Source organism: Cervus canadensis, chromosome 22 (genome assembly GCF_019320065.1).
Source record: "Cervus canadensis isolate Bull #8, Minnesota chromosome 22, ASM1932006v1, whole genome shotgun sequence".
NCBI lineage: Eukaryota > Metazoa > Chordata > Mammalia > Artiodactyla > Cervidae > Cervus > Cervus canadensis.
In genome coordinates, this window is record NC_057407.1 from 52,905,487 (window position 1) to 52,932,363 (window position 26,877).

The following is a 26,877-nucleotide window of genomic DNA, read 5'->3' on the forward strand; positions in this document are numbered from 1 at the left end:
GAACCCCTACTAATATAATGAAAAAGTAAAAATCAACAGAACACCCAAAACCTTGTAAAAAGGGGATTTCCAAATGACCAACCTCACTAGTAACCTAGAAATGGCAATTAAACACAACAAAAGCCATCATTCACCTACTGGAAAGAAAATTATCAAGTTTGACAAGGGCTGATTAGGACGTGGGCGTAAACAAGAACCTTTATACCTTTCCCAGTAATTCTACTTTATTAGGTAAGTACAAAAATGTGTGCATATAATCTCCGAGAGAATAGAAATTGCTATACCCTTAGCTATAATATCCTCAAACTGGGAACGCAAATATCCATCAACAGTAGAATGGTATGTGATACAAAGAATACATCAATGAAAATAAATCTACAGCTGCATGCAACATTTTAAACTTCATCACAATTAAGTAGCTAGATACAAAAAGGTATCTATTTTGATTGCATTTTGTGTTCAAAGAATAGGTACAATTAAATATGTTTAGAAAAAGTAATTACTGTAAAAGCTAGGAGACCCAATTACCTTCTGGAGGGGCAAGGGGACAGGCCAGAGGGGGCATGAGGAAACTTCCAAGGCCCCAGCAGTGCTGTGGTCTTGATCTGAATTGTGGTTACAGAGTTGCTCCTCTGGTGGTAACTTGCTAAGGCTGACATTTATCTTCACTGTGTTACACTTCACACTAAAAAAGACTTACCTTTTCATTTCAGACACCTGCCATTTCTTACAGGCTGCTGTTTCTACATTCACTCATGACTCCACCTACCTGGGTAAGAAAGCAGAGGTCTGACAGTCCCCACTTCAACAGTGGCTGTTCCAGCAAGAGGAAGAGCTTCTGGAGAGGGTCGCACAACAACGTGAATGCACTCAACACGACTCAACTGTAATTTTATGGTGGTTAGGATGTTAAATCTTCTGTTTTATACTTTACCACCATTAAAAAAAAATGTGTAGTAGCTCCAGATTTCATAATCATATGACCCCTGAGCTACAGAAACAGTAATACTCTATTATACTATTCAGTCCTCTGGCCTTTTGGTCACGGCCTGGGGACTAAAAGTAAAACTCTACAAATGCACTCTCCAGTAGGTAACAATGTGAGTTTGCAAAATGAATTTTATCTTTGGACTTGCAGCCTAATTTTTTTTTACTACAAAGAACTCAATCTGCTCAATTCTAAGATGTGGAATAAAACAAAAGCTATTTAATGTCAGTAATTTCACTTTTCTGTTATAATAAAACTGCAAGTGTCATTATAATATAGTTTTTACTGAGATAATCCCCTGAACCGGAATGAGGTTCCAGAAAACTGGAGGTGAGAGAGGTCATTCCTGCTCTTAATGAGAAAATTAAATAAGATTCAGTGATGTTTAACTAGAACTTTACAAAGAGCTTTTGTTAAGAGTTCTGCCCTCATTTACATGGAGATAAAAATTCCTTTTTGGTTAGGTGTCTTCCCCTCACTTACCCATAAAAAGTCAAAATGAAATTTTCACTTTGGGGGGGGGTGGTGGGTGGAGGAAGGCATAACAAAATAGTAGGTCTCAGTTGAACTAGTTTTGGGGAACCTCATTTTGGTTCCATGAACTACGTCAGTAAAAGCTATATTGTAATGACACTTGAGGTCTTAATGTAGCAGAAAAGTGAAATTAGAGATATATAAAAGTGAAATTAAAGTAACAGCCTTTGTTTTTACTGTTTTATTCTCCACATGGGTTCTCTCAAACCTTTGTCAACGCAAACAAGAAGGAAGCATGTGCTCAAGACTCTGTAAAGAAAACATTTATAAAAAGACAACACTTAACACAAAATTTGAATTAACTTTATTTTCCCTACAGTCAACAACTTCTCTGCATTGAATTTTAAAGCAACAAAGTAAGATAAAATCCCCCAAATGACAAGGTATCAGAAATCCAGATTCAGTTACACTTTATTTGTGAAAATGTTCGACCATTTTATTGGTCTGTAAAAGAACCATCATCTGGGTCAAAAATGAATTCTATAAATCAAAGAATATTCTACACTTTGGAAAAAGAAAATCAGCAGTAACATTCTCACTGAATATTGTAAATTACACTTTTCTTCATAAAAGGTACATACTATTCTGCACTTTTCCACCAAAAGCAGTGGTGTAAGTTATGCTTGTTTATATAAAAAAAAAAAAAAAAAAAAAAAAAGATATCCTGTGGCAGGAAAAACCCTTTCTCTTTCACTAAACAGGAGAAAAATTTCAAGTCTATATAAAGTTGCCTATGAGCTGGAAAGTGAACATGTTCAATCTCCATTGACATTTTAGTGCATTTTTTGACAACTGTCACATTTTTAATAAAAGTAAGAAAATGCACATAGCATTAAAGAGTGTTTCATCAAATGCTTAAGGGATTAACAAAATATGGAACAAAGGACAAAAGTCACTGTGATGGATGAAACTGTTGTAAAAATGAGAGAAAGCCAGAAATGTACAAATCCTTTGTCCTTCTGAAGAGTCACACAAAACAAACTCTGGATACCTGTCCACTTTAAGGGTTTCCTCCTTAATCTTCTGTATGTAAACACAGTGCTCAACTCAGGAGCAGGACTCTGAACCCCAGCCTGCTGACAAGCAACATTCTGTGTTGCCATGATTGCCAAAGGATATAAATTTAGCCCTTGAATGAACCATGTATGATATCTGCTCTGTAAGTACCTGGTGAAAACAACTGCTAACAGCAGCAATAATGTTTCAACATAAAAGAAAAAAAAAAAAACAAAACTACTTGAATCAATGAGTTAGAGGTCCATCTTTAAAACAGCAGCTTCATCTTCTCAGAGCAAACAGTAAGCAATAGACAATGTACATTTGATGAAACATTCTTTGCACTGGAGAAACATGAAAATAAATATAGTTCAAGGAAGTATTCTCATACCTCTTTCTCAGACCTGTACTAGTTTTACTGACTGGTTCAAGAAGCTTGCATCACATTTTGTCATTTGTATTTTACATATTGCTATCTGGGTCATTCAAATAAAATGCAGGTCTTGTAAAAGAATAAAAAAACCTTGACAAGTATGCATGTGCCAGGGACCAAATTAGAGGGTTCTTTGGTGCGATTTGTCCAAATTTTCAGATTTGAAGGATAATATGTACCAATAAAAAAAAATCTGCTGTTAAGACATTTACAGCAGTGCTCTGTCTTGCTTCACATTACAAATCGAAAACAGCTGTTCTCAATAAGCCAATTTTATTTTTTAAATCAGGTGTTGCCAGAGTTTTGTATGTTAACCTGGACCAGTGATGGTTCTGTACCCTCCGCTGCTGTGAAACACGACATGAGCTAAAGGCAAAGACCGGTTCTCACAAAGACATCTGCTTCAAGTTAGGAACCAGAACAGTGTTTTTAAACAGTCTTCTTAGATATTTTCTTGCCTTTCTTAAAAACAAGCTTATTTTTAATGTAGCCACGCTTCCTTTTTGCAGTCTAGAAAGAAAACAGAATACCTGGTGTTAGTGCGGGTTTCTTATGGGTTAAAAACACGGATACACACATGGTTTACTGCAGAGTGGTGAAGACTGTCTTAATAACCACTCGGCTCCTCCTGGATCTGGGCTCCCTGAACGGTCACCGAGCACTCCCCGCTGCTCTACACGGAGGAGGTGGAGACCCAGGGTGACTGGACAAGGTCCTCAGCTTTATGAGGACAGGACCACCACAGCACTCCTCCAAAGCCTGTCATGCGTTCTTCGTCACCAAGTGAGCGGATCCCAACCTGCCTTCTCAGCCACGACATGCTTAGCTGTGATGGCTCACATTTCTAAGCATGCTAGACTAAGGATTCAGAAAGTGTTTACTGGTGCTCCTGATTTAGGCTCCAAGAATTAGCTATGTCAGAAATCCTAATTAACTTGGTAACTTTTGGAGCCCAATTCTCTTATCTGTAAAAATGAGGATGACCTATACCTAGCCACAAAAATAAGAGAATAAAGTTACCTGGCATATTCTCAAGCACTTAAATATTAAAAACCAAGGGGAAAAAAACAAAACCATAACATCCTCTGAGTTTCATACATCTTTAAAAAAAATACTGTCAAACTGATGTCTGTGGTGTAAGAAACAAATTACTGCAAAAATGTTTGCTATCTTAGAGTCTCACAAATCATATAGGACATGTGTCTGACAATCTGACATTTTCACAGACACTGAAAAAAAGCAACACTTTTTTGTAATTCAGTTCAACAAGTAATTCAATGCACCATCAAAGAAGTGGGTGAAGACTCAAGAGACTGATCCCTCGATTCAATTCTCATGTTTAAATATAACTTATGGAGGTGGTTTCAGAAACTTTGGCAGATCAGATGGTAAAAAATCCGCCTGCAATGTGGGAGACCCGGGTTTAATCCCTGATTCAGGAAGATCCCCTGGAGACGGGAATGGCAACCTACTCCAATTTCTTGCCTGGAAAACCCCCTGGACAGGAAAGCCTGGCGAGCTTTAGTCCACGGGGTTGCAAGAGAGTCAGACCCGAGCAACTAACACTTTCATTTTTCAGAAACTTTGGCAAATGCTATATCGTGTACATACCTATTATGATACTCACATTAAAACAATTTAAAATTTTTCCAACAGGAACAAACATATGGGGCAAAATTCAATCCTTAAGATCACAAAAATTAACTACTGCTAACTTGTCCGCAACATATGTTACCTTATTATTAACTTATTAGGACAAAAAGTAAAAAAAAAAAAAAAAAAAAATTCAGAGGGTATGATCTGTAAAACTTTAAACCAGGCCAGGAGTTTATCATCAATACCCCAAGATTTCTAACCTGAAACCTTCTCTAGGAGCCCCTGTAAGATGCCCCAGGTGTCTACAAGTGTGGAACCAGGCCCGCAGGGTGCTGGCTCTCCCGGAGCCTGAGCTGGCAGTCCCGCCGACTAGGGCAGGGCTGGCCGTCCAGGGCCTCAGCCCCGCCGGCTCGGCAGTGGGGGCAGCTCTCACAGTGGCTGCTGCACTCACCCCCTCAAAAGCAGAAACGAGGATGGGGAGAGGAAAGCAAAACAGAAATCATTCCTGTTAGTACAAACCACCTATAAAGCCACGGAAATCAGAAATACAAGATTCACATTGGTGGCAACTAGAATGTATGTTTGGGGCATACAAGACAGATGGATTTTTATTTATCCATTCACTTCTCTACTTGGGAGAAATGATGTCTATTTGGGAGAAATGACAAAAGAGGTCAGATTAAGAAAATTCACTATCATCAATAGGACCTGCTAGTTCAACGGCTATGTTTTTCAGAAGAGGGGGACCTTAACGGGGCTGAGATGTCTGAGGAGTGACTGACTGCCTTGGGACGGGCAGTGTGTACCCTGACTTCTGCACTGATGTGACCCACCATGTGCTCAGGAGACACCGAGTCACTCGACACGACTGACACAGCGAGTGCCAGCTCTCTGACAGGTTTCAGTACGTTAGTCAAGATATGGTAACCTATTCCTGGCACAGGAAGTACCCATTTACAGATCATACAGTTAATACTTAGCACTTTTATAGCATAAACTGAATTTGTATTCTGAGCATATCTGAAGTATATTTTAAGTAATACAAAGTGAAAGTGTTAGTTGTTCAGTCATGTCCAACTCTTTGTGACCCCATTGACTTAGCCTGCCAGGCTCCTCCATCCATGGGGTTTCCCAGGCAAGAACACTGGAGTGGGTTGCCATTTCCTTTTCCAGGGGATCTTCCTGATCCAGGGATCGAACCCTGGTCTCCTGCATTGGAGGCAGATTCTTTACCGACTAAGACACCAGGGAAGCCCCTTCAATGATTTAACATAACTGATCTGGACAATGTAAACGTAAGCATCTTTCAAGACTTAAGACTGAAATCAGTCTAGTAACAACTAGTATTATTAAGGGTTGTACTTTAAAATACAATCTTCATATTTCATCTGACTGCTCATTATTTTCCACCTCCCACAGAGGGCAAACCATATAAATACTCATTTTCAATAGTTTTTATAGCAAAGATTAGACCTATTTGGTTTAAGTGAGCCATAATGACCTCTAATAAAAGGCTTCGTGTCTTATTAAGTATTACAAAAGGACTGCAATGGTCTTATCATCATAATTCTGCCCACAAGCTTTTTTGTGACAATTATACTTAATAATTATCTAAAGATAAATTTTTTGAGGATTCAGGACTCAATTCAACTTGAGCTTTTAATTAAATGAATAATATAGTAACATTGTACTGAGACTGTAACGTGAAAATGCTATATAAATTTGCTTTGACCAAACGATCATGAATGAATCACAACTGTTACTGAGTGTTTGGCATTTTTACTTTCACAAAGGTTCAGAAACTGATGGCTACAGACACATCTTACTCTACGACCTAGTCTTTGTAATGGGAGTGGCACAAATTAAAGCTAGAATGTCTCTGAAAAATCTTGGCTCAGTTCACTGATAACCACTCTTCCCATGAAGAACTCTCCAGAAACAGCTGCTTCCTGGGGTAGCTTAAGTGCTCAGTTTGTAAGGACTGCCCTCAGCAGGTTGGAACTTGATATCTACTTTGTTAAGCCTTGGTCTTTACAAATCTGGCAAATGAAAACGTATTAGCAATTTTTAATAATTTTTCAGACAAACCGACTGATCTTGAGTTACCCTTTTATAGACCTGACTTCATTTGGTACCCACCTTCTTTGACAAATACTTCTGTTTGGGGAAAATGTTGGTTACTCGAGGTTTGTGGTCTAATGTCTCCCTGTTATCAGGGGCTTTCACTTTATATATCCTTACAAGCCAGTGCTCTGACGTGAAGGCCTCCTCCAAATGCTTGAATTTAATGTCCTTGTTTCCAATCTCAGCATTACGTGTCCGATCAAAACCTGGAGGTGTACGGAAATCCAGCTGCAAAAGTGACATGAGTACTGGATGTTAAACATACCGGAAAACATTCAGTACTAGAAGGGAGTGTTATCACCAGAGTACAACTCTCTCCTTTTAAACTAGTCAAACAGAATCAGAGTAATATACTGTTAACAGTCCTCATATGCTGCTAACCAGACAGGAAGAAGTCAGCAAGAGAGAAACTCAATGCATAGAGTTTCACTGAACCATTGGAGTGGATGAGCAGCCTGCAGGCACAAAAAACCAAAAACAGCAAAATGAAATCCATGAAAGCCCTTCTTACAGGTTTTCAGAGCAAACACACAGAAGGGCCTCCCTGCCTGGGCCTTGCACTACCAGATTACTTTGTCAGCCTCAAAGTTCTTCATCTGGCAATTTCGCATGACTGGCTCCTTCCTATTCTCTGGTCTCAGCCCAAATACCATCACTTCAGGGAAATCTTTTCTTGAGATTGATGACTGAGAAGCCTCCTCCACTGATACTTTTATTCTTTTACTCTATAGTGTTTGTTGCTAAAATTTTTATTTGTTTTCAAAATTACCTGCATCCTCCACTAGGAGGTAAGGTGCACAATGACTTTACCTTATTCAGTGTGGCTCTATCTCACCAGTGCTACTTGTGAAATCAGAGCACAAGGAAGCTTGATGCTAACCATCCTGAAAGTGGCAACTACAAAGGACATTAAACCAAACCAAGGGAAGATTAACCAGGATGAGAAGAGCAAAAAATGGAGGGAAGGGAGAGGATTTTAAGAAATTCTCAGAGTAGGTTTATGCTGTCACATAGAACCTAAGTGAATTCAAATTAAAAATAAGACCACAAGCAATAAATGCTGGAGAGGGTGTGGAGAAGAGGGAACCCTCTTACACTGTTGGTGGGAATGCAAACTAGTACAGCTGCTATGGAGAACAGTGTGGAGATTTCTTAAAAAACTGGAAATAGAACTGCCATATGACCCAGCAATACCACTTCTGGGCATACACACTGAGGAAACCAGATCTGAAAGAGACACGTGCACCCCAATGTTCATTGCAGCACTGTTTATAATAGCCAGGACATGGAAGCAACCTAGATGCCCATCAGCAGATGAATGGATAAGGAAGCTGTGGTACATATACATATAAATGGGGAAAAAAAAAAAAAAAGACCAGAAAACAAATCTTGTCCAATGAGGGAATAACTTGTTATTATTTATATATCTTACAACAGGAAAGGTATACTTCATGTCTTGAACATATTCTTGAGTAGGAAAAGGCATCAAAATGAATGCATGCTAGAAGCATGGCTTAGAGCTCTCGATCAGACAGGGGAAAAAAAAGGTCCTTCAATGCTATCATTAGTGAACAGAGAAACTAATCTTTCACCCATTTTCTGGGGTAGATAATTATTATGCCCTTAGTGCTTCTCTCTTAGCATAGCATTAGGTTAGAGACCAAGGCAGTTTGCCTTCAAAAGAAATCAAAACACAAAACAAAAACTTAAACCTAGTAGTAAAATTATTATTTTTTAAAGCTACTTGCAGAGTAATTCCAAATGAGTAATGCAGAAGCGTTATCTTGATCTGTGGTATTCGTACAAAATTAAACAAGCAATTTTCCCTCTGCCTTCTAGTATCAACCAGAAAGCAGCATGGAACCAGAAAGTTTTCAATATAACCTTAGTATGAAGGTATAACTTGGTATGACAGTCATGCAATATGAAAGTTAGGAAGAACAGTAGAGGCCACCAGGAGCCCCATTATGAACAGATAAGGAAAAAACCAAGCCCAGGGAGAATGTGACTCATCCAAGGATTACATGATATGATAGAGCCCGATCTGGACCCCAAGTTTGTGACAATCTGCTGTTCGTTCCTTTTGCCACAATATTTCCCTGTCCATTCATTCCTTTCATTGACTAAATCTTATGTAGCACATCATTCTAATTTTCTGGGAATCGCTGACCTAGACAGTCCCAGCTATTTGAGGTAATGGAGAACAGGGAGAGAATATATATATATAAATGTGTGAAGTGACTAAATAATCTAACCTTTTAATTTCCGGCTTTCCCTCACCAGGCAGTAGAGCAAGCTACTTAAGATCACACCACTTCCCAGCTGAAAGACCTTTCCCTGGGAGAGCAATGTTTTCCAAAAACATGAAGTCAAAAAGGCAGGATGTCAGGCAAGGGTTGGATTTAAGCCTCTGTTAATTAACATTTTGGAAAGAAACCTCTGCTCTAAAAAATATGTCCTCATTTTTCACACAGAAGTTTCAGAAAGTAAATTTAATAGAGTAGAAAAATTTTAGATGAGCACATTTTTCTTTAGAGCACAACCAAAATATTATCCTGCTTTTTAGAGTCAAACAAGACTACTGTTAACATATTCCTGTTAATAAAGATTACAGAAAAAATCTAGAATAAAGCTTATAAAATAAAGATTACAGAAAAAAACAAAGATTATAACTAACCTGCATTTCTCCAAATCTGTAGTATGACATTTTATACATAAGGCAATTCAACAAAGTAGGGGATCCTGCTTTGTCTACACGGAATTCTCCTTGTGAGGTGAAATAGTCACTTTCCTATAGGAAAGAATCCAGAAATTTCTGTGTCAATTTAATATAACATATTCACAACTACAGGTTCCCCTTTTCATTTCCCCATGAGAGCTAGCTTTTGAGGTTATCTTCATAAAGCCATATTTAGTTAAATCTCAAAAAAACACAGTATCAGAAGACAAATTTATAAATTTAATGTGATCTCTTAAAAATGCACAAAACTACCATGGGCGTTTAACACTCAGTCCAGAAATTATTTATTAAAAGAAAAAAGTATCCAAGAAAACATAAAGAGAGCAATAGTTTGCTGGATGAAGGAGAGCAATTAATTCTACGAGATTTTAAACCATGTTATAATAAAACCTCAATAATTAAAAAAAAAAAAAAAGTACCAACACCATGAATTAATACTAGGTATGCTGACTCTCTCCAACTGTCTCCCCTTCCCCAGCCATTATTCCTTTTCAGAGTTTTCCTAAATTTGTTTTATTTTTCCATATGAACGTGAAAACCGTTTTTTTAGTTGGGAGGGGAACATTTAGAAAACTCTTACAGCAATTTTTATTGTGAGCTCATCAAATTTATAAATTAACCTCTGAGAGGGCCAAATCTGATACTATTGACAGAAATTTCTTCTCTAGCAATTTATCCTACAGAGATACTAAAATGTGGGCAAAATGATAAATGTAGAAAGTTATTTACTGCACCACTGTTTCAGATGAAAAAAACTCGAAAAACCTTAATATCCATTAACAGGGACAGTTTAAATAAATCAGTGCACACACACAATGGAATACACCATACAGACGTAAAAAAACAGAAACGAAGAAGGATCCGCATATTTTAATATGTAAAGATCTCCATAGAATATTGTGAAGTTAAAAAAAAAAAAGCAAGAACAATGTGTATATTTTCTTACTAGTTATCTGCTTCAATTAGAATAAGAAAACAACAAGAGATTACCCTGGACTTTTTTTTTTCTTTTTTTGGGGGGGATAAACTTTTACTGTATGTCCCTGTATATTTCATTTTTTGAACCATGTGAATGTGTAAATTACCTGACTCACAAAGCACAGGAAATTAGGATTTTTCTCTACATAAATGTTCAAAACATATCCCAATCGATCATATCACAATATTAACACTGCTAAAAGCAAATCCACAAGTGAAAACTCACATACATGGAAGATTAAGACCAATGTAAATACAAGGAAATACTATTTATTAATGGTAGTTTAAGGGATAATGTTGGGTAGTTAAGCATTTATGTTTAAACAGGAAATCTGGGGCTTTACTCAACTTTACCACTGTCACACAAAATACATTCCCAGGTTTCCCCAAAAGGTTCTTTTATTCTGGATCAGCAGTGAATCCCACTCTCCTCTTTTACACCTTCATCATGTAACCTCACTGCTGGGTGTCCATCCTCTCTGCGCCCATCGCTGAGTGGGAGGATACAGCAGAGTCTACCTACAAAACAGGCTGGACATGACCTGATGAGCAGAGACATGGATGTACCACAGAAGGACCTCTGGAAGGGGACAGAACTGTTGTAGGGAAGGCACCCCAAGAAGAAAAGATTGTAACATGAATGTCAGATAAGCCAAGGAAAGAAAACACAGAACAAGTTTCATGGGCTAGGGGAGAGTGACAGGGTGGAAAACGTTGATAGAAGGACACGAGGCCAGCAAAGGGAAGTATTAAGGGATTGCATTCTGAGCTAAGCGGTTTTGATTTTGTACCAATGCTTTACTATTTCAATCATCATTCTGATTATTCTAAACCAGTCATGAGGCTGAGGGTTCATCTACATTACCAGAAAATCTCATAATAGCACTACAAGTGAATTATTCCTGGCATCTCTATTAGTGATCAACTGAAATGGCCCTAATCACCACTGTTAACACTAGAACCTAGAACAAGACCTACTGCTCGAAGCATATAATGCTAACTGGCTGAAAAACAACTTGCCCACAGCACCAAGCTGCTAGCGGCAGGGTTTAGATGCAACTCTTATCTGCTTTTTTTTCCGAGGCTCTTTTCCTTAAACTAACGGAGACTTAAAAAAAAAAGCTGTAAATAACATCATCAATGTCATGTTAGATTGGGAGAGGAAATACACTAAGGCAAAGACAGCAATTTGAACGCTACTGTCCTATTTCAGGTTTACGAGCACTGGGGTCAATACCAGAGTGGAAGCAACAAAAATGGAAGGAAAGGACAAATGTGAGAGGCTGCAGGAGTAAAAGCAAGAATCTTGAAAAGAAATTGTTTCCTAGAGGAGAATGGAAGTACCAGATTTCAAAAGTTTTAAAGCTGGGAAAAAGTTTATGCTGTCTTTAGTAAACAGCAGAGTGAGGGACTGCTCTGGAGATAGGATGATGATAACAAATACAATACAGTCAGACAGGGAAGAGAGTTACCTGGACTCTGGGAACGGTCCTTCACACAAGATCAATCTAGTTTCTTACCCGAATATCTTTTGGATGTTCCCCTTCAGCTATCCTAACCATCCAGAGAAACTTGTTGATGTCGTCACCAGAATAGCCAATAACCCCTCCAAAAATAATCAAAACATAATCTACGTCCAGACTCCTCATGATTTTATAAGCTGCTGTTTCATTTGAAGACATAGCTTTTCCCACCTACAGAGTAAAAAAAAAGTGAGAATATGTGTTCTTAGCCCCCAAAAACAAACATGAACGCACATTTTTACCTTAAAATAGAATGCATCTCAAAAGTTTGATTCACATGGAATTCCTTTTATAGAAACAATCTGCTATGAATTCAACAAATTCATGAGATTTAATAAGCACCTCCCTTACTATAGCCAACTACAGCAGAAATGTCAAAATCAGAATACGTGCTCTTATATTTTCCTAATAATTTGGTTGCATTAAGTTAACACTTTAATATGAAAGCAAGGGAGCTTAAAAGAAGTACAATTTCTCAGAATCTCAGGCTGGGGATGACCATCCATCTAGCTAGAACAAATATATCCTTTTCTTCAGTCTACCAAACATCTAATGATTAGCCACAACACTAATACAAACAAAATTCATTTGGCTAACACCCAGCTATCTATTTAAAATCTTTAGAGAACAGAGAGGTGATTAATTAATGAAAATTAGTTATTTAATAGCTAGAGTGAACATAATCTGCATGTTCATAAAACACAGTGCATTTGCTTTACACATCTGCAAATAATTTTCTTAACTTACGAAATGGAAAATGTAAGACAAATACAGTAAGTTTCAGATTTTGCCTCATTCTCCAGCATATAGCCTCTGATTCTGAATATGTAAACAAATTCTAGTCTTAAAAACCAGATAAGTAAGCATACCTTTAATCACTTTACTGAACAAATATGTAGAGAAGTATGTTAAAAATTCAGCAAGCAAAAAGTACTTTTCCCCCACAGTTTTCCTACTTAATCACAAGTGAAGTCTGATGTCTAAGTAGCGATTAAAGGTTTGTAACTTTTGGTCTTTTGTTGGTCAAGTTCTTACCAGTGCTATGTGGCTGTTATTCCAGGTGTTGTTATCCACCAGAGTGGTTCTATTAGCCATCCCAGCAATCTGATAGCCGTAATCCCACCAAGACATCACTCGGGCATGTTCATCTGTATTCTGCCTTAGCCAAAAGTAAGCTTCTCTGAAATCATCTAAAATATTCCTAGTTCTGAAAAGAATCACAACATTCATTTAAATAAGACCTTATAAATGTGAAGATGGTTTCTTAAAATCTTGGGGTGCCAGGCCACTAAATAATTTCATATTTTAAGGATGGTAGTTAAAAAGCCTCCAAGGTAGGGAAGGGAAAAAAAAAAAAAAAGAAGAGCTAGATTCGTGCTTCTTTGACTTTAATAGGCATACAAACCACCAGGCTATCATGTAAAAAAGGAAATTCTGATTTAGTAGTTTTGAAATGGAGCCCGATATTGCACAAGTCTGAAGGGCACCCAGGTGAAGCAGAAGCTGGGGTGGTAATGTACGGGCAGTACAGAAACCACCTGCTGTTAAATTTCAGCCGCATCAGAATCCCTGGGGCACTTCTCCCGCCCCCACCCCGCCCCGGGGCACTTCTTAAGCCACAGATTCCTGAGTCTCACCCCCAGGTTTCTAACTCTACATGCTTAGGTGGGGTCAAGAAGGTGCATGTCTAATGGGTTTCTTGGTAATGATGATGCTGTGTCCAAGCATGAAACTTTAATGTGTGTGTTATATATGCAAAGATATTCAGACAGACCTCTGAATTCTATCTTTTGAGACAAAAGAAAAGAGCAGGTGTGGAATCCTTTCGAAGTCAAGCCATCTTCTTACCCGTCATGATTGTAAGAGGCCAGGACCACGCTTGGGCTGGAGTAGGCATTGCTTGTGACCCAGGTGCAGTGGACTGCAAACATCATCAACAGCATCAGCATCAGCATGGTGACGATGCTTTTTATATTAGGACCTAATCCCTCTTCCGTTTTTTCCTGCTCGGTTACATGCTTCCTCACTTTGCCTGCCTGAAAATACAGAACACTGATGAGACAAATCCATCATCTGACTTGATTTCATTAAGACATTACATGGAGAAGTTGGGAGAATGTTATCTATCAATTTAAGTCTTTCAAGAGGAGAATGTATAACCATCAGGAATTCTTGTGTGGGTTGTACAATGTTTTCTAAGAATTATCAAGGTAGATTCTCAAGTCAACTGTCAATGAGAAGACTTCCAGGAACTAAACCCAATCCAGGAACTGGTTGCAGAGCAAAATATCTCTAGTAAGAAGTTGCTTTGGAACTCAATTGACCTTATGTTTAAATAAATATGAAGGGGAGAACCAAATGGTCTCATCCTGGCAACTTTTCCTTATAAAAAAATTGAATTCCTCATCCTGAAAAAAGCAATGTTCAGTTGTAATCCAGGACTTTGTAGGACTTCAGTACAGGGGAAAAAAAGCATTATCAGAATGAGTTTTCCAATTTCCAAACCCTAAGTCAAGGCTTGTTAAAATCAAGATTGTATTTTTGAAAACAAAACAATAAACCTCTTCAAAAACCAGGAGAGAACCGGACAGAGTCAGAGGTTCTAAACTGCAAGGTTAATTATTAAGAAACCACAAAACAAAAATAAACACAAAAGCAGGCATGTGCTTTAATAGCAGTAATCTGTATGAATGATATTGGACCTATCATAGTAAGGAAAGAAAATTTTTAAATTAATATTTATACTAGGAAGTTTCATTGCTTACTGCTACTTAAAAACCTAGTCAATATAGTAAAGTTTAATTTGTTGTTCAAGACAAGTGCTTCAAGTCTTATCCACACTTCCACCAAATATAATTCTGCTCTGTTTCCTGAGATCTTAAAAGTGAATTACATTATATGGGCCCAGCACCTAGTACTAATGAACCGGAGACTTTAAAAAAAAGGGGGGGGCATTTAATACACTTCATATGGGGTTTCCTAGGTTGTGCAGTGGCTAAAGAATCCACCTGCCAATGCAGGAGACGTGGGAAGATCCCTTGGAGGAAATGGCGACCTACTCCACTATTCTTGCCTGAAAAATCCCATGGACAGAGGACCTTGGCGGGCTACAGTAGTCGATGGGGTTGCAAAGTGTCAGACAAAACTGAGCACACACAATATCCTTCATTTACTATTCAGTCTACCAGGTATTTAAAAAGTTTACACTGAATATGGACTTCAAGGATAAACCCTTGTGCACATGGTTTCAGAACGATTTACAGTGTTAAATCTTATGTAATTTAGTAAGAGCACCAGCTTTTTGCTCTCAAAATTGGGTTTTAGTTTATAAAACCTGACCCAAAAGGTGATTATATACTCTGATGACATTCTATTTTCATATTCTGAGTGAAAAGACGAACGAAAAGTGTCAGTTTGTCTAGATTCTTGTTTAACCACACTTCTTAATGTGTATGATTCTTATTATGGTGGAAAAACAAAACACATAAAACTTTTAAAGGCCTTACTTTAGGTTTCCCACCTTATCATACAAATTTCCTGGGTTTCTCTTGTCATCCTCATCACTGCTGTCCTCCACAGGTGGGTTTTCCCTTTTCATGTCGTCCCCCAAATAGTGCTCAAAAACGTTTGAGAATGCAATTGCAGACAGCATGCAGACGACTGGAGTCAAGGTCAACATCAGCCGCACCATCACGCCCGCAAAGTAGACGGCACTGATGGCATATAGCGCAACTGCAAAGACAAGTTCTCTTGTAATATTTCAGGAAAGAAAGGGTCCCAGGAAGACCCACTGAATATTCAAAACTACTTCAAAGGACAATCGAAACACAAACATCTCACAAACATATCAGTTTTTAATCTGATAATCTGAACCAATTTTAAAGTCATATTTACAGATTATAACTAGTATTGACCAAATAAACACTGCATATCAATAGTTGAGAGCAATGTATCAGGATTCAAATTAATTATAGCTATTATGGGGAGTGAGACAATTCGTTATTTGTCAACAGCATCACGTATTAGAAAAATCCATAACAGAGGAAAATGTGTTTGGTGAATTACATTATTAGGCACAGTAAGATTATAGAATCAAATAGAGTCTATGAAAAGCTCGTGCCAATATTTGGCATAAAGCCTGCTTTAAAGTAAAAATAGGATGAGAAGAAAATAATTTATTAACCAAAGGAGGAACTTATGAAGTTATTACCAAGAAACTTAAAAAATCTGGAAGTACTTTCCAACAGTCAAACCGTTCCAGATAATGTGCTCACCACAGGGAAAGGCTCTATTCATTTCTGGCTAGAGGCTGTGACTTCACAAAGTTACTGAGTCATCTGAGTGTCCATCTCACTTGAAACGAATTCATATTTTTTTCCTGACTAAAAAATAATTTACTATACAATATTGTTTATCTCAGTGAATTTTTATATGCACACACCTATGTAACTGCCACCCATATCAAAATACAGAACATCTGTATCCCTCCTCAGGAGAATCCCCTCATGCCTCTTCCTAGTCAATAACCACTACCCTCTCCCATAAAACAGGTAATCACTATTTCAACTTCCAAAGCAATAATTTAACTTTCCTTACTCTTAGTTCAGTTCAGTCACTCAGTCATGTCCGACTCTTTGTGACCTCATGGACTGCAGCAAGCCAGGCTTCCCTATCCATCACCAACTCCTGCAGCTTGCTGAAACTCCTGTCCATCGAGTCAGTGATGCCATCCAACCATCTCGTTCTCTGTCATCTCCTCCTCCTCCTGCCTTCAATCTTTCCCAGCACCATGAGTCAGTCCTTCACATCACGTGGCCAAAGTATTAGAGCTTCAGCATCAGTCCTTCCAATGAATATTCAAGACTGATTTCCTTTAAGGATTGACTGGTTTGATCTCCTTGCAGTCCAAAGGACTTTCAGGAGTCTTCAGCACCACAGCTTGAAAGCATCAATTCTTCAAAGCTCACCTTTCTTTATGGCCCAACTCTCATATCCATACATGACTACTGGAAGAACCATAGCTTTGACTAGATGGGCCTTTGTCAGCAAACGAATGTCTCTGCTTTTTAATATGCTGTCTAGGTTTGTCACAGCTTTCCTTCCAAGTAGCAAGTGTCTTTACTTTCATGGCTGAAGCCACCAACTGCAGAGATTTTGAAGCCCACTGCTTCCATTGTTTCCCCATCTACTTGACACTAAGTGATGAGATCGGATGCTATGATCTTTGTTTTTTGAATGCTGAGTTTTAAAAAACCAGATTTTTCACTCTCCTCTTTCACTTTCATCAAGAGGCTCTTCAGTTCTTCGCTTTCTGCCATAAGGGTGGTGTCATCTGCCTCTCTGAAGTTATTGATATTTCTCCCAGCAATCTCGATTTCAGCTTGTGCTTCATCCAGTTTGGCATTTCTCATTATGTACTCTGCATATAAGTTAAATAAGCAAGGTGACAATATACACCCTTGACGTACTCCTTTCCCAATTTGGAACCAGTCCATTGTTCCACATCTGGTTCTAACTGTTGCTTCTTGACCTGCATACAGACTTCTCAGGAGGCAGGTCAGGTGGTCTGGTATTGCCATCTCCTTCAGAATTTTCCACAGTTTGTTATAATCCACACAGTCAAAGGCTTGAGCATAGTCAATGAAGCAGATATTTTTCTGGGATTCTCTTGCTTTTTCTATGATCCAACAGATGTTGGCAATTTGATCTCTGGTTGTGCCTTTTCTAAATTCAGCTTGAACATCTACAAGTTCTCAGTTCATGTACTACTGAAGCCTATCTTGGAGAATTTTGTGCAAGACTTTGCCAGAGTGTGAGATGAGTGCAACTGTGTGGTAGTTTGAACATTCTTTGGCATTCTTTGGGGTTAGAATGAAAACTGGCCTTTTCCAATCCTGTGGCCACTGCTGGGTTTTCCAAATTTGCTGGCATACTGAGTGCAGCACTTTAACAGCATTATCTTTTAGGGTTTGAAATAACTCAGCTAGAATTTCATCGCTTCCACAAGCTTTGTTCGTAGTGATACTTCCTTATTCTTAAACTTCATAGAAATAAAATTATATAAAAATGTTCTCTTTTGTAGTGACTTCTTTTGTTTACCCACACTATTCTTGTATTAATTGTTGTGCTGTATTCCACTCTACAAATGCATAAGAATCTCTTTTTTCTACTGCTGATAACCTTTGGAATGTTTCTAATTAGGGGCTATTATGGATAAAATTGCTATGTACATTCTTAAGATATGTCCTTTGTTAGACACACACACTCCCTTCTCTTGGTATCTATCTAGGATTGGGACTGCTAAATCATGAATGGGCAATATGTTAAGCTAATTCTTCTTGAAGTGATGTAGTATTAACATGGCTTTCTTCAAAGTCCACTGACCTATATAAACCAAAAAAAATGAGTGCTCCTCTTTGGTTAGCACCTATGCAGATGCTATTTTCTCTCTCCTGACTTCACTCTGAAACTTCTGAGTGTCATGCATGGTCCAGGCCACGTATTTGTACAAGATATTTGCTTGTGTAACCCTGTGCGTATTACAGTGTTTTCAGTTTCAGGTTTTATCTTAAACACTGACTTTAAAATAGTTTGTAATTCTAAGACTTGTTGGTTGAAAATTACACAAATCTATCTGCCAAGAGGATATTTACTTACAGGTGATTCTATTACAAAATGTACTTTCCACTGAAATTTTTTGGATCATGGATGCCCCTGCCAAAGTCTTCCTACTTAGAGTTAACTGAGAAAACATAGTCAAGTCTATTCTGTCAACAAAGTTATAATTTCCAATTCTCAGCCACAGACTATCATTACATTAACCTCTCAGAAAACAATAAATTGAATGAAAAGCTTACATACTAGTACAAAATTTAAACAGTTAATAATTAGAGTATATATAATGCAAATTCCCTTAATTTTTCTTGGTTAAGCACTTATACAAAGTAAGAGATGCAAGTTTATGCAAAGTCAAGCAATGACAAACAAAACTTTAAGGTGGAATGATAATCTCAATAACAAAAATAAATCAAAGTATTTATTAAAAACCTCTTACCAAATACTCTTTCATCGTTGATATTTTTAATGCAGAACCACAGGCCTGCTGGGAAGGTACACACAAGAATATGTAGATCAAAGAAGAAAGATACCCAAGTCGTAGGTTGATGCTCAGACACTGATGCAATAATTGGAATGTGTATTTTTGCATACCTGGTATTAAAGAAGTTAACATTTTTAAAAATTAAATGATAAAACAGCAGCTCCTTTAGGTGAATAAACTTTCTTTGATTGTACTAATAGATAAGGTTCCCATCTCTCCCTCTTCTGGCTTAAAAGTACATTCCAATGTTACCTGCTATAGTGGATATAAATCTGACACACATTGGTAAATCCAAAATCAACATACTTCCCCCTAAAATTAGAATTATCTAAGGACAGTTGTGTTGGCTCTGACTTCTAACACAAAAATCTTGCTCAAATAGGAATTTCTTTTGCACTTGTTCTGATGCTGTAAAGAGCAATATTGCATAGGAACCTGGAATGTCAGGTCCATGAATCAAGGCAAACTAGAAGTGGTCAAACAGGAGATGGCAAGAGTGAACATTGACATTTTTGGAATCAGTGAACTAAAATGGACTGGAATGGTGAATTTAACACAAATGAACATTATATATACTACTGTCGGCAAGAATCCCTAAGAAGTGGAGTAGCCATCATAGTCAACGAAAGAGTCCAAAAACTCCGTACTTGGATGCAATCTCAAAAACGACAGAATGATCTGTTTGTTTCCAAGGCAAACCATTCAACATCACAGTAATCCAAGTCTATGCCCTGACCAGTAATGCTGAAAAAGCTGAAGTTGAATAGTTCTATGAAGACCTACAAAACCTTCTAGAACTAACAGCAAAAAACGATGTCCTATTCATTACAGGGGACTGGAATGCCAAAGTAGGAAGTCAAGAAATACTTGGAGTAACAGGCAAATTTGGCCTTGGAGTACAGAATGAAGCAGGGCAAAGGCTAATAGAGCTTTGCCAAGAGAATGCACTGGTCATAGCAAACACCCTCTTCCAACAACACAAGAGAAGACTCTACACATGAACATCACCAGATGGTCAATACTGAAATCAGACTGATAATATTCTTTGCAGCCAAAGATGGAGAAGCTCTATACAGTCAGCAAAAACAAGACCAGAAGCTGCCCATGGCTCAGATCATGAGCTCCTTATTGCCAAATTCAAACTTAAATTGAAGAAAGTGGGGAAAATCACTAGACCATTCGGGTATGATCTAAATCAAATCCCTTACAATTATACACTGGAAGTGACAAACAGATTCAAGGGGTTAGATCTGATACACAAGAGTGCCTGAAGAACTATGGACAGAGGTTCGTGACATCGCATAGGAGGCAGTGATAAAGATCATACCCAAGAAAAAGAAATGCAAAATGGTTGTCTGAGGAGGACTTACAAGGAGCTATGAAAAGAAGAGAAGTGAAAGGCAAAGGAGAAAAGAAAAGATATACCCATTTGAATTCAGAGTTCCAAAGAATAGCACGGAGAGATAAGAAAGCCTTCCTCAGTGATCAATGCAAAGAAATAGAAGAAGAAAACACAATGGGAAAGACTAGAAATCTCTTCAAGAAAATCAGAGATACTAAGGGAACTTTTCATGCAAAGATGGGCACAATAAAGGACAGAAATGGTATGGACCTAACAGAAGCAGAAGATATTAAGGACACATGGCAAGAATACACAGAAGAATTATACAAAAAAGATCTTCATGACCCAGATAATCATGATGGTGTGATCTCTCACCTAGAGCTGGACATCCTGGAATGTGAAGTCAAGTGGGCCTTAGGAAGCATCACTACGAACAAAGCTAGTGGAGGTGATGGAATTCCAGTTGAGCTATTTCAAGTCCTGAAAGATGATGCTGTGAAAGTGCTGCACTCAATATGCCAGCAAATTTGGAAAATTCAGCAGTGGCCACAGGACTGAAAAAAGTCAGTTTTCATTCCAATCCTAAAGAAAGGCAACGCTAAAGAATGCTCAAAATACCACACAATTGCACTCATCTCACATGCTAGCAAAGTAATGCTCAAATTTATCCAAGCCAGGCCTCAACAGTATGTGAACCACGAACTTCCAGATGTTCAAGCTGTATTTAGAAAAGGCAGAGAAACTAGAGATCAAATTGTCAACATCCTTTGGATCATCAAAAAAGCAAAAAGAATTCCAAATAGGGAAAGGAGTATGTCAAGGCTGTATACTTTCACCTTGCTTTTTTAACTTATATGCAGAGTACATCATGAGAAACGCTGGGCTGGATGAACCACAAGCTGGAATCAAGATTGCTGGGAGAAATATCACTAACCTCAGATATGCAGATGACACCACCCTTATGGCAGAAGAACTAAAGAACCTCTTGATGAAAGTGAAAGAGGAGAGTGAAAAAGCTGACTTAAAACTCAACATTCATAAAACTAAGATCATGGCATCTGGTCTCATCATTTCATGGCAAACAGGTGGGGAAACAGTGGAAACAGTGTCAGACTTTATTTTTGGGGGCTCCAAAATCACTGCAGACGGTGACTGCAGCCATGAAATTAAAAGACGCTTGCTCCTTGGATATAAAGTTATGACCAACTTAGACAGCATATTAAAAAGCAGAGACATCATTTTGCCAACTAAGGTCCATCTAGTCAAAGCTATGGTTTTTTCCAGTAGTTCTGTATAGATGTGAGAGTTGGATTATAAAGAAAGCTGAGCACCAAAGAACTGATGCTTCTGAACTCTGGTGTTAGAGAAGACTCTTGAGAGTTCCTTGGAGTGCAAGGAGATCCAACCAGTCCATCCAAAAGGAAATCAGTCCTGAATATTTATTGGAAGGACTGATGCTGAAGCGGAAACTGTAATACTTTGGCCACCTGATGGGAAGAGCTGACTCACTGGAAAAGACCCTGATGCTGGGTAAGATTGAACGCAGGTGGAGAAGGGGAGGACAGAGGATGAGATGGTTGGATGGCATCACCGACTCAATGGACTTGAGTTTGAGTAAACTCTGGGAATTGGTGATGGACAGGGAAGCCTGCATGCTGTAGTCCATGGGGTCGCAAAGAGTTGGACACAACTGAGGGAATGAACTGAACAAGCACTTCCTAAGTTTGCACCATTGAGTTCAACTACCTTTTGGATGTGTGACTAGCAGAATAACTCATCCAATAAGATATCCTATTGTGACAATATCTTTCTTAACACGGAGATGGCACAGAGGTGGTTGGTGAGAGATATGAAAAGGACAGGACAGATTTTCTCTGAAATATCCTAAGATTCTAAAGTGGGCAAGTAAAGTTTGAAAACAAGAATAAGTATGACTAATAAAATTTTAACCTAGAATTTTTAACCTAGTCAGAATTAACTGACTTCTACAACTGGGGTTTTTCCCTCAAACTCTCTGGTGATGCAAAGGCTGATCTTTGGGAGTATGTGTCTGTTAGTTTCAGCCATCCATACATCATTTGCTTATGCCCTTTAATTAGGCTTGGGTAGGGGCCTTTTTAGTATTATATCAAAGGGCAGGCCTGTTCAATAAAATGTGGTAGGTTTTTTATTGGGCCACATGGGGTAACAAAAAAGACAGAATAGCAGAATCAAGGGAGAGAGGTCAATTATCACCAAGAGATATCTTCTTATCCTTAGGAAAACATTTTTTAGAGTTAAAAAAAGTATTGAGCTAATGTAGAACTGTTTTTTTTATTAACTCATCTCATAAAAGCACTCTTAAAAAACTCAACAGATATCCTCTAGTATATTTGATGGTTAAAAAACACCAAGAAACTTAGATAAAATTAAATTTTTTCTCATATCTACAGCATCCTTAAGGGTTAAAAATTAAATATTACTAACAGATGGAAACTTTGAATACATTGGTAAAAACAAAAAAAATCAATCATTAAAATAGCACGTGTTACCTGAAATGTTTTAATAAACAAAAAGGAGTTGCCCATGAAGAACAGAAATATGACTTACATATCAAACTACCAGTGAATTCCAAACAGATATTATAACAAAGACAAAATACAACATTTACTAAACTGGTATATGCTAAATATTTTAGAATGTTGCCCAGTATCGACAGAGATATTAACAATAAAGAAGACAATATTTAAATAACATGAGGGCACATAACTTATCTGCACTTACCCAGTGTCCCACAATGAGTAAAACCTGCCACTCCATGGTGCAATGTAACCTTGGAAGGAAAAATGCAAAGTAAATTTATTGGCTGTTTCATTGTTTTTATTGGTTTTATGTTTACTGATTATTTGGACTAATTTTAAGCTAATGTTAAAAGAACTGCCTTTAAAAAAAAAAAGGTTACACTGTATTTCACACAGCTGGTCATCAGATAAAGTTAGTAGTAGTAGTGTTAGTCACTCAGTCATGTCCAACTCTTTGCGATCCTACAGATCCTTTGTGATCCTCTGTCCATGGAATTCTCCAGGCAAGAATACTGGAGTGGGTTGCCATTCCCTTCTCCAGGAGGAGCTTTCTGACTCAGGGATCGAACCCGGGTCTTCTGCATTGCTGGCAGGTTCTTCACTGTCTGGGCCTTAGGGATCAAATTAAAAAGATACCCACGGACATTACATTTCCAAAGAAATACAACAAGCTGACTGATAACACTGTAGACAGCTGATTCTTTTAAACCTCTAATTGACTAATAAAATAAAGATATTAAGATAGCACTGGATAATTTTAAAAAGTGAGAGGTGTCCAGTACGCCAAATTTAGATCAATTACAAAGGTGATTTTAAAAATTTGTGCCTTTTACTCCTGTCAATTAATTCTTCATGATTTTAGGAGCTAAACTGGTTCATTAGTTTGACATACCTTCAGAAAGAATTTGATTTGTTTCTAGCGACTGGTAAAGTCAGGAAAAGAAAGAAACTTAGAATTCAGAAGCTGACTGAAAACTGATCTGGTTGGCTGTTTAGTAGCAGGAGACAGAGTATATACACACTAGGGAGGGTAAACCTATGCCATTAACACCAGAAACTTTGAATTTTATACATTTTGGGCCTAATCATCTATCAAGAGAAGGATGCTTGAATGTGGATTTAGCAGAACCTGAAGCAACAAAGATATTGTTTAAAAACAGAAGGAAATTTGTAGTGCTGTTCAGATTTTAGAACCTTTGACTTATTATTTTCATACTGTTTATAAGAAAACAACAGCTGACCTACTAAGATAAATGGAACACGTATAAAATTTGCAAAAGAATTTACCTTTTGCAATGACCTAGAGACAAGGTTCACATCCGACAGGTGATGACACCTACCTGTGTAAGTCAAATAGATGACACTAAGGAACACAGCACCTGCGGCTAGTGACACACCCAAAAAGAACAGGGTTTGGAACTCTTGTTTTGTTAACCGGTCTCTCAGATACTGCAAGAAAGCATAAGCTTGCAGCAATGCAAAGACACCTAATTAAAGAGAAGGTTCATGTAAGTAATCAACGAAGCATTTTTCCAAGAACATTGAGAAACATTTATTTGGAAGACTATTAGAATACCCTGTACAATTCAGTGATCTGACATTTCCTTTGTCAAATGACAGGTAACCAATTAATACATCCAAAAAATTCTGTTACATACTTTTTTCCCTAATATATGAACAGAGAAGCCTGGAGTGCTGCAGTCCGTGGGGACATGACTTAGTGACTGAACAACAATATATGGTTACTGTTCATAGCTGGGGTGGGGTGGGTGTGGTTCAATAGTCTCACTGAAAATCTGATGATAAAAGCTATGGACCATCATCATCTCAGAAAGTTAAAAATACCGATATTTATAAAATGTTACAAACAAAATGACTACCCACGGATTTTCTATGGGATTTTCTATGGGTCATGGACCTTGTGTGGAAATCTCTGATAAAGTTTTATTCACAGATCTCTCATTATATCTTGTTATCTGTGACCCAGATTAACGATGGCAAAATGCTCTGCTTTAGGGAGAATTATGTGACTTTATAATCAATATAAAAGCCCTTAATTCTAGTTAGTAGGGATGGATAAAATATTTTAGCGAGATGTAAAGAACATAAAAATGAAATGTTCCATTCCACCTAAATTTGGTAAAATGACAACTCAGTAGTATAATAACTCAGTATACCGATACATTACTATTTAATATTTGTTTATACAAAGCAAATGTTATTTAGTGTTGGCAAAAAAAGGATGCTTTAACCTTCTCAAAACAGCCATACCTGGGAAGACAGGCACTTTCAGAAGCCCAGTATCAGAAAGTCTCAATAAATTCTGTCATACTTTACAGTGGTGATATTCATATTTTACAGTGGTGATGTTTTAGAACTAATACAATGAAAATTAGAAACAACAACAAAACCCCAAAAGAACCCTCCATTCCACTGAAGATCAGTCAGTCATACATTCATGGATTATTTAGAAGAAAGAACATAAATATTTTTCCTACCTGCAGCTGCCATGTGTTCACTTGTTCTGATTGGCTGGAATCCCACAAAAGGTATCTGCATGGATAATATCAGGCCCACAATATAGAAAGTGCTATATGCTATAAAGACAAAATAGGAAACAAGGACAATTCACTATTGCCATTAAGTACTTCAAACATAAATATATACACGATTCATATATTTTTTTAACTGAAAAAGTTTTAACTGCACTTATTTTAATAGAATTTTGAAGTGACTATTCTATTTGATACATATTTGATGATTAATCAATCATACATTATAAAACATATAATTATTTTCTGCCATTTAAAAAAAGTATTATTTTAAGGAGACTGGTGCTGTTTTCTTCTTCTGAAAATGGAATCAAATTTTTTCAATCTATCATTAACAATTGTTGACATGACCCAAGAAGCATGTAAACACCATTCCTATTAGCATTAACACAAAGTATGCATGACCAAATGAAAGCTTATCATCATCCTATATGAGTAGCTTGCAGTCTCAAAAGCTTTTAAGTACTTTACAACCTTTTCATAATCTTTTTGTACAGTACTTACCAGTTTAAACAAACTTTATGTCCATCTACTAGGTTTTCTATGATTAAAGAACAAAAGAACTAAGTACACAGAGGTCAAGTCATAAAACAGACTAGTTACAAATTTATTAGGATCTAATAAAGGAAACGTATTTGCTTTCTGCACTGAATATACTATGTAGTATTCTTGGTTTATATCAACCTAAGTGTATAGGCAAATTGGGGGGTGGTTACAGCTTGTATAAAGGATTTGTTTTTGCATTAAGGTATTCACAGATCATTACAGTGAAGTATTTGGAATAGTCGTAATTAAAAATTACTTTGAAAAAAAGTTAAAATTCTTCTGAAATAAGTAAATGTGAAAAACATTCCATTTATAAAGCTTATTATATACATCATCTTGTGAAGGATAGTCAGTATTTAGTGCTTGGCAAATAAAGTACTCTACTAGGAAAAAAGACTGCAAGAGAACGGTTCAGCAGACGTATCTGTAGGCTACACACTGTACAGCACACATACACTTCTCTTCACCCAGCTCAGCTGAGAAAGAACGCTTACTCACTTGGGTTTCTTTTAACAGTGAATAAGCATTCTTTCTCAGCTGAGTTGGGTGAAGAGAAGTGTATGTGTGCTGTACAGTGTCTGATCACGGATGACTACAGTATTAGGAAAAGGCTAAGAAGCTTAAGTAAATGTAATAGGAAGGACCAATGTATAAAGCTTCTGATGAATTCAAGCTAACAGAACTGGCTGTCGAGAGGATCCCGAGGAACAAACTCATCCAACAATGTACTTTCCGGACACATTAGTGTTGGACTAGATATGTGAATGCAAATGCAATAAAAGTAAGTATGAACAAGAAATTCTATGTCACATATATTTGAACTGCCAACCATTTTGGTTGATGGTGTTCAAATACCAGTATGTTT

General features: G+C 37.5%; 1 protein-coding gene across 1 annotated transcript in view; it reads right to left on the minus strand.

Annotated features, from left to right (window-relative positions):
- Positions 1-1,803: 1,803 nt before the first annotated feature.
- The window catches only part of STT3B (STT3 oligosaccharyltransferase complex catalytic subunit B), a 102,661-nt gene continuing 77,587 nt past the window's right edge, over positions 1,804-26,877 (minus strand). The window contains exons 6-16 of the mRNA XM_043441938.1: positions 25,413-25,511; positions 24,255-24,401; positions 23,117-23,165; positions 18,967-19,121; positions 15,433-15,644; positions 13,761-13,948; positions 12,948-13,119; positions 11,910-12,083; positions 9,349-9,462; positions 6,687-6,899; positions 1,804-3,461 (exon numbers count right to left, since the gene is read on the minus strand). Coding sequence (XP_043297873.1) covers positions 3,381-3,461; positions 6,687-6,899; positions 9,349-9,462; positions 11,910-12,083; positions 12,948-13,119; positions 13,761-13,948; positions 15,433-15,644; positions 18,967-19,121; positions 23,117-23,165; positions 24,255-24,401; positions 25,413-25,511 — 1,604 coding nt within the window. The 3' untranslated portion in view covers positions 1,804-3,380. The remainder of the gene's footprint in view (positions 3,462-6,686; positions 6,900-9,348; positions 9,463-11,909; positions 12,084-12,947; positions 13,120-13,760; positions 13,949-15,432; positions 15,645-18,966; positions 19,122-23,116; positions 23,166-24,254; positions 24,402-25,412; positions 25,512-26,877) is intronic.